This window comes from Gopherus evgoodei, chromosome 2, assembly GCF_007399415.2.
Source record: "Gopherus evgoodei ecotype Sinaloan lineage chromosome 2, rGopEvg1_v1.p, whole genome shotgun sequence".
In the NCBI taxonomy this organism is placed as follows: Eukaryota; Metazoa; Chordata; order Testudines; family Testudinidae; genus Gopherus; species Gopherus evgoodei.
This window is the reverse complement of record NC_044323.1, coordinates 126173930-126189691: the sequence shown is the minus strand read 5'-3', so window position 1 is coordinate 126189691 and position 15762 is coordinate 126173930. Positions and strand designations below refer to the sequence as shown.

The window sequence follows — 15762 nt, the reverse complement described above, 5'->3', positions numbered from 1 at the left end:
GAGTCAGACATGCTGGATACTGTCTAGGGAATCCTTTAGATATTGCTCCCTCATCTACTTGGCCTACTCTGTCTCTTACTGTGTTGCAACCAGGTATTACGGTATCCCACTGATTTGTTCATTCCAGTGTATTTCCACAATGCCAGCTATCATTTGCCAGTAAGATAGTCTTGTTCTTTTAATTTTTGCTTTAGAGTCTCATGTTTGTGAACAGAAATTTGTCTGTCGTTGTTTTATTTTTTACCAAGCACCTGTTTTAACTGCCTAATCTGACAGCTTGATTTTTTTTTCTGGAATTTCATGGGTTCTGGTCTTGTTCTTATCCTTTAGTTCAATTGTAATTTTGCTTCCTATTCTCTACTGGTTATACAGATGCAGTTGTCCATCGATGTGCTCCTTAACTCCCGTCAGCTTTCCCCCACCTCTTAATTTAAACAGTCCTCCAATATCTTATTTTATGTGCTCGCAGTCTGGTTTCATTTTAATTAAAGTGGAGGCCCCGTCCCTTCTGTACAGGCTTCCCCTTCCACAAAATATTCTCAAGTTCCTAGTAAACTTAAACTTGTCCTCTTTACACTGTCTTGTCAACCATGCATTGAGACACTAAAGTTCTCTGTGCCTAGTTAGAACCAGGCATGGACTTGAAAGCATTTCAGAGAAGGTTTCTACAGAGGCTTTGGATGTAAACCTTCTTCCTAGTAGTCTAAATTTAACTTCCAGGATCTCTCTCCTGCATGGTTGGTACTAGTGTGTAACATGACCATAGACTTCTGATGATTGCTGTGGAGAAGTCTATGTAGGTTTCTTGTGATGTCCACAGCCATCTCACAGACAGGCAAGTTTTCAGACTGTTTTCTCGGTCACCTTATACCCAATATGTTCCTATATCCCCTATTACCGTGGCCTTTCTTAGTCTCCCAAGAGTTTCTCTTCCTCTGGCGAGCAGTGATCTTGGTGCATGAGGTCAGTCTAAGTGGGTTCCAGTTAAGGATGAGTGTTTGAATCTAATTGCTAATCAAAAACATATATGTGCATTGGAGATCAGTTAATATCACTGAGATGTCGAGCTTTTGCATTTCCTTACCTTTGTGATTTTAATTTCTAGTTCTAACATTGCAATGTTATAAAACAAACAAAAAGGTTAGTTATGACTGTTTTTAAAATATACCGTGTGACTGAATTTTTCTTACTATCTACTGTTTTAAGTTGTTACGCTTTCCTCTGAATACATTAGAAAAATGCCTGCTAAAGATTGCAACGTGTTTTTAAACTTTAAATGTAAAAGTTATCTTGCATGTTGATATTGACATAGTGTTACTATTCAAGGTTGTCATTGTTACTGATGACATACAATGGTTAGCATGGGAGTTAATGTTGACACAGTGTTGCTGAGGGGACAAGCTATAATTATAGCATTAGCATTATCTCTAAGATGGCAGAGGGATTAGGAGGACATGGTGCACCAGATATACTAGAGAACTTTAGAAGACCATGTGGTAACCCACCCTAACAGAGTATAGTTTTTAGTGAGTTTTAGGGATTAGACCACAATTAGTAGCTTGAGTCGGCACATGGTTCTGTAACTCAAGCACTAGAGAGTCATGCTTTTAGATTCAGAGATCCCTGCTTCAGTCCCCACAGATACAGGTAGGCTTGGCTGAATTTGATGATTTATTTTTATTGACTTTAAATTGTTATGGTTGTGCAGAATTATGAGTTTTGAAGAATTCTATTTTGTATTTTTAATTTATTTAAATTTTCACCATTGCAGGAAATTATGGGAGGGTCAGACAATGGGGCGGGGGGTGGATCAGCAATAATTATTTAATGACAGTAGGTGTTGAAATTCAAACACAAATGGTCACAATCACATGTCAACATATATACAATAAATATTAAACCAAAGTTCTCAAGCAGCATTTTTTACTGTAAATGTCAGTAAATTTCAATTATTATAATGGAAATATTTTTTCAGCACTTTGTGTGAGTTCAGTGAAGTCAATATTTACTGAAATTTACAGATAAAAATCTAATTCTTTCAAGCCTGCTTATAGGATTTAAAGTTCTATGGACATCTGGAGTTCAGAACGAGAGAGGTTTCCTGTCAAAGCGAATGTACAATCTGCAATGACAGCATGGCTTCTTCTCCTCCTCTAGGAACTTGGTATTGTGTAATGATGCCCCTAGTCAGGACATCTGTTCAAAAAGAATCCTGGTATTCTGGATTTAAAAGAATCAGCTACTACTCTTTGAGCTAAATGATAGAGTCTTTAAGTTAAAGACAGATTTCGCAGAGGGTATGCCTACACTCCAGTCAAGGATGTGGTTGCAGCTTGTGTAGGCATACCCACACAAGCTTTAATCTAGCTAGCACTGCTAAAACTAGAAATGATGCCATGATGGCAAGAGCTTAATTGCATGCTAGGAACGTGAGAATATACGCAGGGTCCCAGGTGGGCTTGTACAGCCTGTGCTGAAGCTTGTGCTGCCATGGTTTCACTGCTATTTTTATCCATGCTATGAGTGAGTTAGATTAAAGATAGACTAGGTATTTTACACAGTCTGACATCACCTCTCCCCTTCAATTCCAGCGTACGCGTTATCCATGCCTGCTTGGGTGTGGCACTCTGTCCCTTCTGGTGGCACCTAGCCCAGCTAGAGATTGTTGAGTCAGCTACAGCCTTAGCTAATAGCCATGTGGCTTTTAGCTCATGCAGTAGAGACTCATACACTAAGCTTCAGAGATTCCAGGTTCAATCCTGCCTGCCGACGGTCTGTTGGCATTATACACATACCCAAAGCTAAATGTTAGTGAAAGTTAAAAACTGTGGCGTTTGAAAGAAAATGTTATTAATATGTATGCCAAATGCCTAAAAAGTGTCACAGAAGAGCAGATTTGAAAGGTAGGCACATCTTTTGCTAGAGTCCAGGAGTGTATCATCATCAACGTTCTAATTGATGTGAAGGTGGCAAAGAATACTGGAAACCTTGCCCTTAACTTATTTCCATGCTGTCAAGGATTTGCGTGAGTGGTGTAGATCCTGAATTGTCACTAAGTTTTTGTTAGTGTAAATATAACTTTGTAAAACACTTCAGGAAAAAATATTAATATACAAATGTTGTGATAATGAACTGTTGTATTTTAAATTTACAAGCCTTTTATATTGCTTCAGGCTATAGAAACTTTCACTCTGACTTGTTAAACAAGTTTAAAAATAAAGATACCATATTTTTTTTGTGACTTATTAAAATGTTTTCATTTTTAAGCCTCTGCCATCCAGGTCCTTGCCCGTCGTGCCCTGCCTTTATGACAAAAACATGTGAATGTGGGCGAACAAGGTGAGATTATTTTGATTTTTTTTTTTTTTTACAAACAAAAATAGGAAATTTTATAAATATAGGTTGTAATAAATTTCCATTCTTTTGAGGTATACTTCCAGTCTGTGTATTGGGATTGTCCAAAGCTATTTCTGCCAACTTTGCTGAAAACTAGACACAATATATTTGAAATCTACTCTGTTCTTAAAAAAATCTAAATACGGACAGATGTAATATCTGAAATAGTGTCATCCTGGTAACTTGTCATTTTTACAATTACATTTTTATATATTTTTAAATTCTCTTTGCTTTTTTTGTGTGAGAGATCCACAGAAACGGAATGGAAACTGAAACTGATAAAATTCTAATTGTTATAGTACTCTTAAATGTTGTTTGTAATAGGTAAATTATTGAGATAACTTTTAGTTGATGTAAACATGTTGCTCTATATCAGGCGTTGTCAAACTTCATTGCAGCGCGACTCCCTTCTGACAACAAAAATTACTACATGACCCCTAGGAGGGGGGACTGAAGCCTGAGCCCACCTGAGTCCTGCTGCACCGAATGGGTTGGGCGGGGAGCCAAAGCCTGAGCCCCACTACCCTCAGGCTTTGGCCCCAGGTGGTGGGGTTTGAACTTGGGCTTCTGCCCTGGTCCCTGACCCTAAGCCAGCCCAGGCAACCCCATTCAAACGGGGTTGCAACCCACTTTGGGGTTCTGACCCACAGTTTGAGAACCACTGCTCTAAACACTGTAAACAAGTCTTTAAAATTCCAGTAAAGCAAAAAATGTATTGCTAATTTTAAAAAATTCAATTAGTGCCGTATTTTAACAAAATTGCATTACTAAGATCTTGTCTCTGGGTGAGAAACAAAATTTATACAGGTTTTTAGGATTTTTTTGAAAGTTTGTGTTTGCGAAATAATAATTAGACAGATGTTAATATATACTCTGGCATTTCAGTAGTAGTTTAAAAATAATAATGAAGCCCAAATCTTGGTTCTGTAGTTAGACCATGACTGAAAGTCCTGTAGCTTTAGAATTCCAGTGGGCACTATATATCTTCAGAGCAAGTACAACAACCTTCTATTGTGTGTAACATTTTTCACCACTAATGTTAGGTGAATGCCCTTTCACAGCTGCTGCCACTGTGGAAAAGTGGATCTGTTGGTTCAGCCATACCTCTTCTAACCTTGATTTTTACTGTTGACTTTTCAAAGACTCTAGTTCTGACAGTGTTTACTAATATAGACCTCTGAATGTCAGCCTCAGCTTCATCTCATGCAATCTGGTGACTATCACCTCACAACTTTGTCTGTATTGGTGACACAGACACTCCATCTCTAGCTGGTCAAATCACTGTCCTGGCACAAAGCCTGTCTCCTATGCTTCAAATATGTGTGGTACCTCATGCTCCAAAGCTGTCAGGAGCTGGTGCTGACAATTTCAGTGCAACCAAATGGACATCTATTCAAATTCTGTCACACATCTGCTATCAGTCTCAATTTAATCTACTACATGAAATTATACAGGTGTTTCAACAGGGTGTTTTGTTAATTTGATGACCCAGATCAGCTGGAGGATTATTGTGACACAACTCATACCTCCATACAGACTAAAGAGAACAAAGCCCTGTCCTCAGTGAGGTTGCTCAACAAAGAGAACGTTAAGTGTTGACTTGATAATACAATCTGTAAGTACCTACTTGGGGAACAAATATGTAATAATGGACCTTTCAGTCTAACAGGGAAGGGTATAACGTGATCCAATTGAAGTTAGACAAATTCGGACTGAAAATGGGGCATACGTTTTTAACAGTGAAGATAGTTAATCACTGGAGCAATTTAGCAAGGGTTGTGGTAGATTCTAAATCACTGACCATTTTAAAATCTGTTTCAGTTGCTTTTCTAAAAGATATGCCCTGGGAGTTATTTTGGAGAATCTATAGCCTGATTATCACAGTGGTCCCTTTTGGCCTTGGAATCTATGAACATGATTTTTTTTCCCATTGTGAATGGACTAGATATGCTAGGATAATCCTATTTACATTTGAAGCCACTAAGGACTCAAGGTAAAAATTATGGAATATCTTGACCTATCTTTTTGTGGCTGGGGTGATAGTATTCATCTCATTCCACCATACCATCAACTGGATGAAGGATGTGTAAAAACATCCTCATTACTATTCTGACAGTACCTAAAGTAACTTATACCCAAAGAAACATCTCCTCACATCTTCCACATGGACGTTTAGTAGATGTCAGAGACAGAAAGGACCACTGTGACCATTTACTTCCTGAAGCATTTAAAAATGCTTCCTATGCTTCCTTATTGTTAACCACGAAACTCTAACCGAAATGGCCATAAGTACTTCACTGGTAGCATTTAAAATCCCCTTATTAATTGCCTAAATTTCTTAAATTCAAACATGTTATTGCCATGAGCCTCCCCCTTTGTATTAGCATTTTTCCATGGCAGATTTATGGCTTTGGGACATTTAATAAGGTGTTCTGAAAGAATTCCAAACTTTTATTCATATGTCTGTTAATATTTTTGTGTTCCCAATTAATTTTGTTCATAATTATTATTTAGCTTTTAGCTTTCAAACCCTTTGAAGCACTCTCCTTGTTTGTAGGTATAATATCATTATTATTCTGTGGGACTGCATTGTGTTTTCACAAAGCAGATGTAATAAGGTCCTGATCACTTGTGTCACCCTGCCTGGAGGGGCTCATGACTGTGAGTGCCTGCCTCAGTGCAGACTGTTAAAAAAGGGCCAAACTGATGGTGTTCTAGAATTAGATTTCACCAAACCAGTAACATATGTGAACTGGATCATTATAACAGTCTTAACATGGAGTCACAGATAGTCCTCTTAAATTCTCCAGTCTATCTTGCCACTCAGACAAACTGGACTTAGTGATAAATGGTCACTTACAACAAAAATCACACCACATTCAGGTTGCTTCCCATCCTAAGAGACTTATTCCAGATCAACTGGTACCCTAAATCTTGCACCAAAGACAACACCTGTAGCCAATCCAGTAATAAACTATCTAAAGGTTTATTAACTAGGAAAAAAGAAATAAGAATTATTTACAAGTTAAAGCAAGCCAACATACACACAGACAAATGAGTTATTATCCAGCTCCTCAGAGTGACAGAGTTGTAGTGATCTGTTAATTCAAAGTGTCTTTCAGAGCAGACCCAGGAGGCTCTTGGGGATCTCTGGCTTCAGTTAAGAGTCCGTCGTCCTCTTTCTCCCTCCCTCCCCTCCCCCCAAGTTCAAATAGACAAAAAGATGCAGTTTCTTCTTGTCAGGGATTTTTATTCCCTTCACCCAGAGTTCAAGATGATGCGACCAGTTCACATGCATGTCTCCTCTTTATGGGTGTAGGGGGAGTAATCGAAAAAGTATTTGTCCTCTCATGTTCCACAATGGTTTGTCTAGGGTCTATGGGCCTCTTTTGTGGGGCAATAGATAACACCTCTTGTGGCAAACTAGTATTTCACACTTGATAATGTTTCTCACCTGACTGGTGGGGGGAGGAGGTGGGGTTTACAGTTACAGCGCAAACATTTCAATATTACCGTATAACATGGGATATAGATATTATAAGATTTCTATATGTAGCAACATACAAGCATTTCATAGAGTCTAAACACTAAATACATTCTTAGAAGACTAATACCTATTTTGAACAAAATTAACATATAAGGTGACCTGATCTGCTCTCCAGCTACGAGGTCGTCAGTTCTTAGCTAATGTGTGCAGCCTGGGCAAGAGCTGTTATCTGGCCTGAAAGCATCACAACTTGCACTAGACAGCCACCAAATTTTAGTTCAGTGACCATTTCTCTCCGTCAGAATGAGGTCTGGTATTGAATTACCCCCTGTTGAGAAGAATATTTTTTTCTTGAATTATCTATGATTTGTAGAAACTCCAGGTTGAAGTCCCCACGTTTTTCTTTGTCTGGTGGTGGTGGTGCCATGTCAAAGGGCACCATCCGTAGACTGTTCTTCCAAGTCCTGAGTGGGTAGGTAGATACATAAGTCCTTGAAGCAAACTACCTGTAATAGAAATGAATGAGTTCTGTATAATAAAATACCTGTTCATGTGCTTTATATAAAACAAAAAAACCTTTCCCATCCTAGAAGAAACATGCAGATTTTTGAAAAACCCATCTGTGAAAGTTTGGAGCTAGTTCAGCACTAAGTGCAAATACACTTTTTAAAGAACGTGATGCTCCAGCAAACACAATTGTCTCCATGGTAGATGCTGCAGATAAGACAGTGCCTGATCTTTGGAAAAAGCATGAGAACCTAATATATAAAGATGGGAAGCTTTTGGGGGAGATGGTACCTGATCTTATTAAGGAAAACAATGTCACATTTCAATCGTTTCTTGACCTTTTTCTCTCATAGAGGGAAGACGAAGACAACAGGCAACAAACCAGCTAGTATTTATAGACATAAGTTCTTGAGTGCTCAGTATCTCCCCATTGGCCTATAATAATCTTGGTTCGACATTGTTGAGCAAATAAGAATTCCTGTTATAAGTTGGGGGGCTCATCAGTTGGAAACAACAGATTAAGAGACAGACCTGGGTATATTAGTTTGATTGCAGAATGGCTGAGCCGTCAGCATGATGCAGCCATAAAAATGGAAAATGCAATCCTAGGGTGTATCAGATGAGGTATTTCTAAAGAATTATTACCTCATCTGGAATCTGTGTGTAATTCTGGCTCCCCAAGTTCAAGAAAGATGAGTTCAAACTGCAACAGGTACAAAGAAGGGGAATGGAGAGCCTATCTTATTAGAGGAGGCTAAAAGAGCTTGGCTTGTTTAGCCTAGCAAAATATGTGTGTGGTGGGGGGAAGCGCATGATTACACCCTGATGTATTTATAGACCATAAACACCAAGGCGGGAGAAGAGCTGTTTAAGCCAGTGGCCAATTTGGTACAAGAAATAATGGGTATATGCTGGTCATGAGTAAATTTAGGCTGAAATTAGGAATTTCTGAATTTCTAACCATCAGAGGAGTGTGATTCTGGAACAGCCTTTCAAAAGGAGTAGTGGGGGGCAAAGCACTTAATTAGTTTTAAGGAGGAGCTTGATAATCCCATTCATAAATTTACATGAAGGGGTTACCTCTGATCGTGGGGTACTGGACTAGTCCTACATTACTGTGTCCAAAGCTACAAAATTCATTTTGAAAGTCTTATCAAATTGTCCGGTGAAGTTGTCCCGCTTGAGACAGCTCTTGAATACTGTAGAATTTGGAGGTCGGGGGGAACTGCAGGAACTCTACTTCCTTCTCACAAAATGCTATTGAACCTATTCCACAGGGTGAAATATGGAAGGAATTTTATTCCAGTTTGGTACTAAAGGTTAGGAAGGATATGCTCAGTCCTGGATTTCATGATACCAGATCACTGTTTTTTGCACTGTTTGTGTCAGCATATATAGTCACGTAAAGTTAAGCATTCTCAGACTATCATCTCAGCATCCAGAACAGGGGGTGCATATGCTAACATGATTTAAAAGTGGTTATTTTTGAGATGTAAAAAAAAGATTAAAAACAGCTGCCATTCCATGGATACAGTTATAGTCATGGTTTGAAACCAGCTTGTTAGCAGGCTGACCTGGAAGAGGATGTGTAATTCACTCACATTTCCTATAGTGACATTAATTTCACTCAGAATTCCAGATCCATTTTGGTTTTCAAGTTGTCCAGCCTGCAACTTGTTCCTGTGGTACTATACCTAGCCATTTAAAAAAAAAAATTTATACACATGACCATTCATCTGGACATAGGATATGGATTCAAGATGAGTGAAAGAGTAAAGCCAGTTACCAAATTGTGCAAAAGCAGTGCATCTAGAATTCTGTAATCAGTGGATTTTACAACTAGGACACTATAATATTAGCATTACTAACCTTTGTATATATCCCAGACAAAAAGTTAAATCTTAGAGAATGTATCTAATTTAAGAGTAAAATAAAATTACAGATGTTGCCTGATAGATTGTGTATTATATTGATTACTTAAGAATTTCTAGTTAATGCTCTGAAGTTTGATAGGTTCTTATCCCAAAATCAGGCCTAGTATTAAAATTACACACCTTTCCCAGTTCCCTCAAAACTCAGAGTAACTGTCTGGTAACTTGCTCTTGCCTAGGCCATGCCTCAAAGCCTTATACTAACTGCTCAAGCTAATGTCTTACAGGATGTAGACATGAAGGCTCATTGTTTTACTGCCTTAACTTATGCCTGTTCTTTACCTAACAAATACTTAGTTACAACATCCCTGTGTAGCCTATCCCAAAACCAAGCATTATAAACTCAGCAAATTCAGAGTAAGACTACACTTAAAAAGAAATTCAAATATCTTAAGACACTGTTTCCCCCCAGAATATCAAATCAAGTGCAAAATCATATTCTGCATTTTAAATACTACACTACACCCAGTTAGTGTGACGTCAAACACTTTTCTTTATGCTGCGATGTAAGAAGGGTCTAAAGCCACAGCATTATTTCTGAACAGAATTATGTATCTGTCATTAACAAATAGAACTTGTTTACTTTGAATGTTGCAGCATATATTGGAAAGGGGTTATTTGTATATGTAAATATGTGAAATACTTAAATCCAGCTAAAAGATATTATACTAATTACAGTATCATATTTATCTACAGTCATTCAGTTCGCTGCAGCCAATCCACCACAATTCATTGTTCTAATGTATGTGGGAATACTTTAAATTGTGGTAGGCATAACTGTGCTCAGGTGTGCCATGTGGGAAAATGTCATCCTTGCCAGCTTACAGTACAGCAAGGTAGGTATCAGACATGTGGAAATGTACTTAGATTTGTATGTTCAGTAGAGCTGTTTTTCAATTTCTATGTTAGCTAGCTGCTAGTAAACAAATAAATTAGAGTACAATAGTGAACAAAATAATAGGTAATCTTTAATGCCAAGATTTAAAAAAAAATGACTGCTGAAGTTGCATTTAATTTACAATGGGTCACTAGCCCTTATTCTTAATATATGCAAGTACATATACATGCAACGTTTTTATTTAGTGATTATTTCCTGAACACTGAAACAACTTAAAATTCATTGTAATATTTTCCAGGAACATGTCTCAGGTTTGTCCTTTTGCTGATGCAGCTATATAAGGAACTTATTCGTGCCAGTAAAACCCAGAATTACGGACTTCACCTGCAGGGTTTTAATCTAAAATTTAAATAATGCATAAAATCTCTTCCAGTATAATGGGAGTGGTGACTGCCATAGCTTTGTAACTGCTTTCAGTTGCTTTTAACATCTTGAATTTCACCTTGTGGGATTAAATTTTTCAAGCTCAATCTTTGCCTGAAGGTAAATATTTTATGGAAAGTTTAAGCAAAAAATGATTCAGCCAATTTGAGAGTGGAAAAACAAAACAAAAACACTGGAATAATATTTTGATTACTTTCAACAGTAAAAATGATAGGAAGTTGAATTGTAGTATGGAAATAGCTCACATTAAAGAGAAACGCAGTTGTTACACTGAAATTTGGTTTTGTGTTAATTAAGTTACAAGCCTTTTAAAAATCAGTCTTGAAGATATGCAGCACATTTTAAAGACTGGTTTTCCACTAAATTTGTAAAAAATGCATAGCTAAGGAAAGCAATTAGCACATGCACAGACTAGTTTTCTGTACAGCGAAAAGTGTATTGATGATGTCAAAAGGTGGAAACAACAGCTGTTTTCATCCTCTTTAATACTGGCAGTAGAGAACTTTGCTTCAGTGCATCTTCAGAACTCTACAGCTGGGGAAGTTCAGCCAGCCTGCCTTCTCCTTTCGTGGATCTCCAAAAGTATATGGACAAGAGTGGAGCAGGTAGAGCAGCCAGTGAGTGGCCAACAGCCAGTCTCCATTCAGCTCCTGCTTACATCATGGCAACTCCTGTTCCTTCTTAATATTGAGTGAAGACGAAGGTGTGATGATGAGTTTGGCCAGTTTTTCTTGCTGGCCCAAAATTTAGGGATGAGCACAAATAAACAAGGGGAAGGAGACAAAAGAAGGCAGCTTCCCCTGAAGATGTGGAAGGTATAGAATTTCAGGGTTGGAAAAGACCTCAGGAGGTCATCTAGTCCAACCCCCTGCTCAAAGCAGAATCCTCAACTAAATCATCCCAGCCACGGCTTTGTCAAGCCTGATCTTAAAAACCTCTAAGGAAAGAGATTCCACCACCTCCCTAGGTAACCCATTCCACTGCTTCACCACCCTCCTAGTGAAAAAGTTTTTCCCAATATCCAACCTAAACCTCCCCAACTGCAACTTGAGACCATTACTCCTTGTTCTGTCATCTGGTATCACTAAGAACAGTCTAGATCCATCCTCTTTGGGAACCCCCTTTCAGGTAGTTGAAAGCAGCTATCAAATCCCCCCTCATTCTTCTCTTCTGCAGACTAAACAGTCCCAGTTCCTTCAGCCTTTCCTCATAAATTATGTGCTCCAGGCCCCTAATCATTTTTGTTGCCCTCTGCTGGACTCTTTCCAATTTTCCCACATCCTTCTTGTAGTGTGGGGCCCAAAACTGGACACAGTACTCCAGATGAGGTCTCACCAATGCTGAATAGAGGGGAATGATCTTGTACCTTGATCTGTTGGCAGTGCCCGAACTTATACAGCCCAAAATGCCGTTAGCCTTCTTGGCAACAAGGGCACATTGTCGTCTCATATCCAGCTTCTCATCCACTGTAACCCCTAGGTCCTTTTCTCCAGAACTGCTTCCTAGCCATTCGGTCCCTAGTCTGTAGCAGTGCATGGGATTCTTCCATCCTAAGTGTAGGACTCTGTACTTGTCAAACCTCATCAGATTGCTTTTGGTCCAATCCTCTAATTTGTCTCGGTCCCTCTGTATGCTATTCCTACCCTCCAGGGTATCTACTACACCTCCCAGTTTAGTGTAATCTGCAAAGTTGCTGAGGGTGCAATTCATGCCATCCTCCAGATCATTAATGAAGATATTGAACAAAACCGGCCCCAAGACTGACCTTTGGGGCACTCTCCTTGATACCAGCTGCCAACTAGACATGGAGCCATTGATCACTATCCATTGAGCCTGACGATCTAGCCAGCTTTCTATCCACCTTATTGTCCATTCCCAGCCCTTACTTGTTTAACTTGCCAGCAAGAATACTGTGGGAGACCATATCTAAAGCTTTACTGAAGTCAAGGAATAATATGTCCACTGCTTTCCCCTCATCCACAGAGCCAGTTATCTCATCATAGAAGGCAATTAAGTTAGTAAGACATGACTTGCCCTTGGTGAATCCATGCTGACGGTTCCTGGTCACTTTCTTCTCCCCTAAGTGCATCAGAATTGATTCCTTGAGGACCTGCTCCATGATTTTTCCAGGGACTGAGGTGAGACTGACTGGCCTGTAGTTCCCTGGATCCTCCTCCTTCCCTTTTTTAAAGAGGAGCACTACATTAGCCTTTTTCAAGTCATCCGATGAAAAGGTTTTTAAATGATACTGTATAATAAAACATGCATCCAACTTTTTAGGGAAAATTATGTATTTGCTTAAAAGAGAGATCTTCTTTTTCCCAAGAGTATACTAATCCTCCACTGACAAGCATTTTAACTCATGAGACAGGAGTTTTCTTTTTATAAATCTCAGCTCCAGTCAACTGTTCTCTAACCCATTTTGTTGTTACCTGATTAGCTTTGTCATTTAAGTTTTCTTTACTGTAGTTGCTCAAGTGTCCTTACTTTATTACATTGGAACCTAAAAGACTTTAATAAAAGTCAGGCACAGCCTGCCTAAAGACTATCCCCTTGCCAAATTTTAATGCCCTATGGGAGATTGAGCGGTTACAAAAAAGGCAGAAGAATTTTAATTATAGGGGTTGGTGCTTTGCTTCTTTTAATTAATATTGCAATGGATTTGCTATCATGGCAAGTTATATAAATTAATAATTCTATAAATTTTATGTATGATGAGTACCGCTAACAGCTTTCCATCTAAAGGCTGAATACGTGCTTATCTTTTATCAGAGAGTTTACTTCAAATTTGACAGAAGTCTTGCTTTAGACAGGCACTTAATTTTAATTTTTTTACTTTTAAAAAATGCATCTGCAAGGGTTCTATAAATCAAAACAGGTGATATACCATTGTTACAGGATATTTTAAATACTAATTTACTCTTGACTTTAAAAATCTTACTTATGTGTGACCCCTATGACTTTTTAAATCAGTAGTTTGAAAAGTAACAGAAAAGCTGTATAAAAGTACATTTGAAGAAGTATACTTCAACACCCGCACTTTTCAAATGGCTAAAACTATTTTACCTCTGGTCTGATATCCCATGTGGCTTCTATGACGTCCAGATGTCTAGTACAATATAATAATATTGGTACATTTCTTTGTGATATTTACAAAGAAAATGCTTGCATTTATTTTTTATGTAAATTTTTTGAAGTTTAGTTTAAGATAAAAGTTCCCATTCAAGATGAATTTGCATTATTTTTTGAATGTCAAGTATTGCTGTGCTGATTAAACCCTCTTTTGCAAGTAGTTTGTCCTTTTTATTGTTCCTCTCTTTTATTAGTATCTTTTGCTAATAAAAGTAATATAGAAACTCAGTCTGTATACAACTAAGTCAAGTCTAAATAGAGCAACTAAGGTACACTTTTTTTAAAGGTTGTTTTTAATACATTTTGAATTTTTGTGTTCAATTTTTCAAATTTAGTATTGTCCTGCATATACAGAGTTTAGTGTTCCTTGTTTGTGGTAATACTGTTTTTTTTCTTGTTGTTTGTTCTCCCTTAGTCTGCTACTGTGGGAGTACCTTTCGAGATGTATTGTGTGGAACAAATGAAGAGTTTTCTGATGGATTTGGAAAGTTCTCCTGCCAGAAGACATGTGACAAGTAAGGGCCTCTTTCTCCCCAAAAAACCTAAAGCAAAAATTACATTTTATTCAACACTCAGTGACTGATACCCTTGTAATTCCTTACATATTTCTTTTTTAGAAAATTAAATTGTGGAAGGCACAGCTGTATGCAGATATGTCATCCTGAGCCCTGCCAACTTTGTCCACGGCTTCCCCAAGTAGTGCACTGCTGTCCTTGTGGGCAGACTCTTCTTAGCAGATTACTAAAACTAGGATGTATTGAGCGTAAACTGTGCACGGATCCCATCCCATCGTGTGGAAAAACATGTGGCAAACCTCTACCTTGTGGTAGCCGTGGTAACTAGAACTTTCTACTTGAAACACTTACAAACACATTCCATTACTAAAGAGGCAGATAGTCTAGATTCATATTTTATTTTTAAATAGATTCAGAAAGAACAGAAATCCAGTATGCGTAGAAAGTGTTCATGATTGGGTGGTTGTAGTCAAGTTGAATTTATAAAAGCCTCCGTAGAATTTGCAACCCAAATCTTGAATAATTGTTATTGGACTTGAGAATCAGAAAGTGCAGCTGTCTAGAAACAAATGAAACTGACCAGCTTTTTTAGCATTGCCTGTATGGATCCCCCACTGTAGGTGGTACACATGTTGTGGGAGGCAAGTGCAAAAATTTCTAGAAAACAAGTGTCCAGTGGGACTGCATATGAACCCTGCCTGTGTCTCCATGTCTTTAGTTTCTCCAGATCTTTCTGGCCAGCCAGCTGAGTTCTATAGCATGTCATTTCCCTGTCAGTTCCCTTTATCCCTTACAGAAAAGTTAATTTCTGTAAAGGCACCAGAGCAAATGAAACTTTTAAATGGCATTTGCTCTGGTGCTCTTGTGGGCCTGCCCATGAGGGCCTTGCACTTTTTGCTTCACTGCTCCCAGGGATAGGATCCAAGGTCCACTCTGAGATCACTTACTGAGACTCCTTCTGTTCACCATGGATCAAGTGAGGCAGCTTCTACTACTTGAATGACTCCTTGGCCGGGGGGGCTCTGGCTCTTTTGCCGCCCCAAGCACGGCAGTCAGGCAACCAGCCTTCGGCGGCTTGCCTGCGAGAGGTCCCCGGTCCTGTAGATTCAGCATGCCCGCCGCCGAATTGCCACCGGAGGACCTCCTGCAGGCAAGCCGCCGAAGGCTACCTAACTGCCGCCCTTGCAGGGACCGGCAGGGCGCCCCTCGTGGCTTGCTGCCTCAGGCACGCGCTTTGAGTGCTGGTGCCTGGAGCCCCCGCTGCTCCTTGCTGATGGGTCCCTGCAGAGAAAAGTCCACCATATCCATATGGAATAAAGATATGTTAAACCTGTTGAGCTACATGGGTGCAGGTGCCCATATCGCAGAAGACCGAAGGACGATTGTGTAGAAGAGGAGAGTGAAAAAAAGGCTTATATTAGCAGGATCTCCTTTGCCTAAGAGCCTTCTTACCAGCAATTCTCTCCTCCAGCCCTCTTTATCATCAGTGTAATGGGAAGGTGAAGATGCTAC

General features: G+C 39.0%; 1 protein-coding gene across 1 annotated transcript in view; it reads left to right on the top strand.

Annotated features, from left to right (window-relative positions):
* Nucleotides 1-15762, top strand: part of NFX1 (nuclear transcription factor, X-box binding 1) — a 185617-nt gene that overhangs the window by 38018 nt on the left and 131837 nt on the right. The window contains exons 6-9 of the mRNA XM_030551651.1: nucleotides 3268-3339; nucleotides 10018-10157; nucleotides 14151-14250; nucleotides 14353-14570. Coding sequence (XP_030407511.1) covers nucleotides 3268-3339; nucleotides 10018-10157; nucleotides 14151-14250; nucleotides 14353-14570 — 530 coding nt within the window. The remainder of the gene's footprint in view (nucleotides 1-3267; nucleotides 3340-10017; nucleotides 10158-14150; nucleotides 14251-14352; nucleotides 14571-15762) is intronic.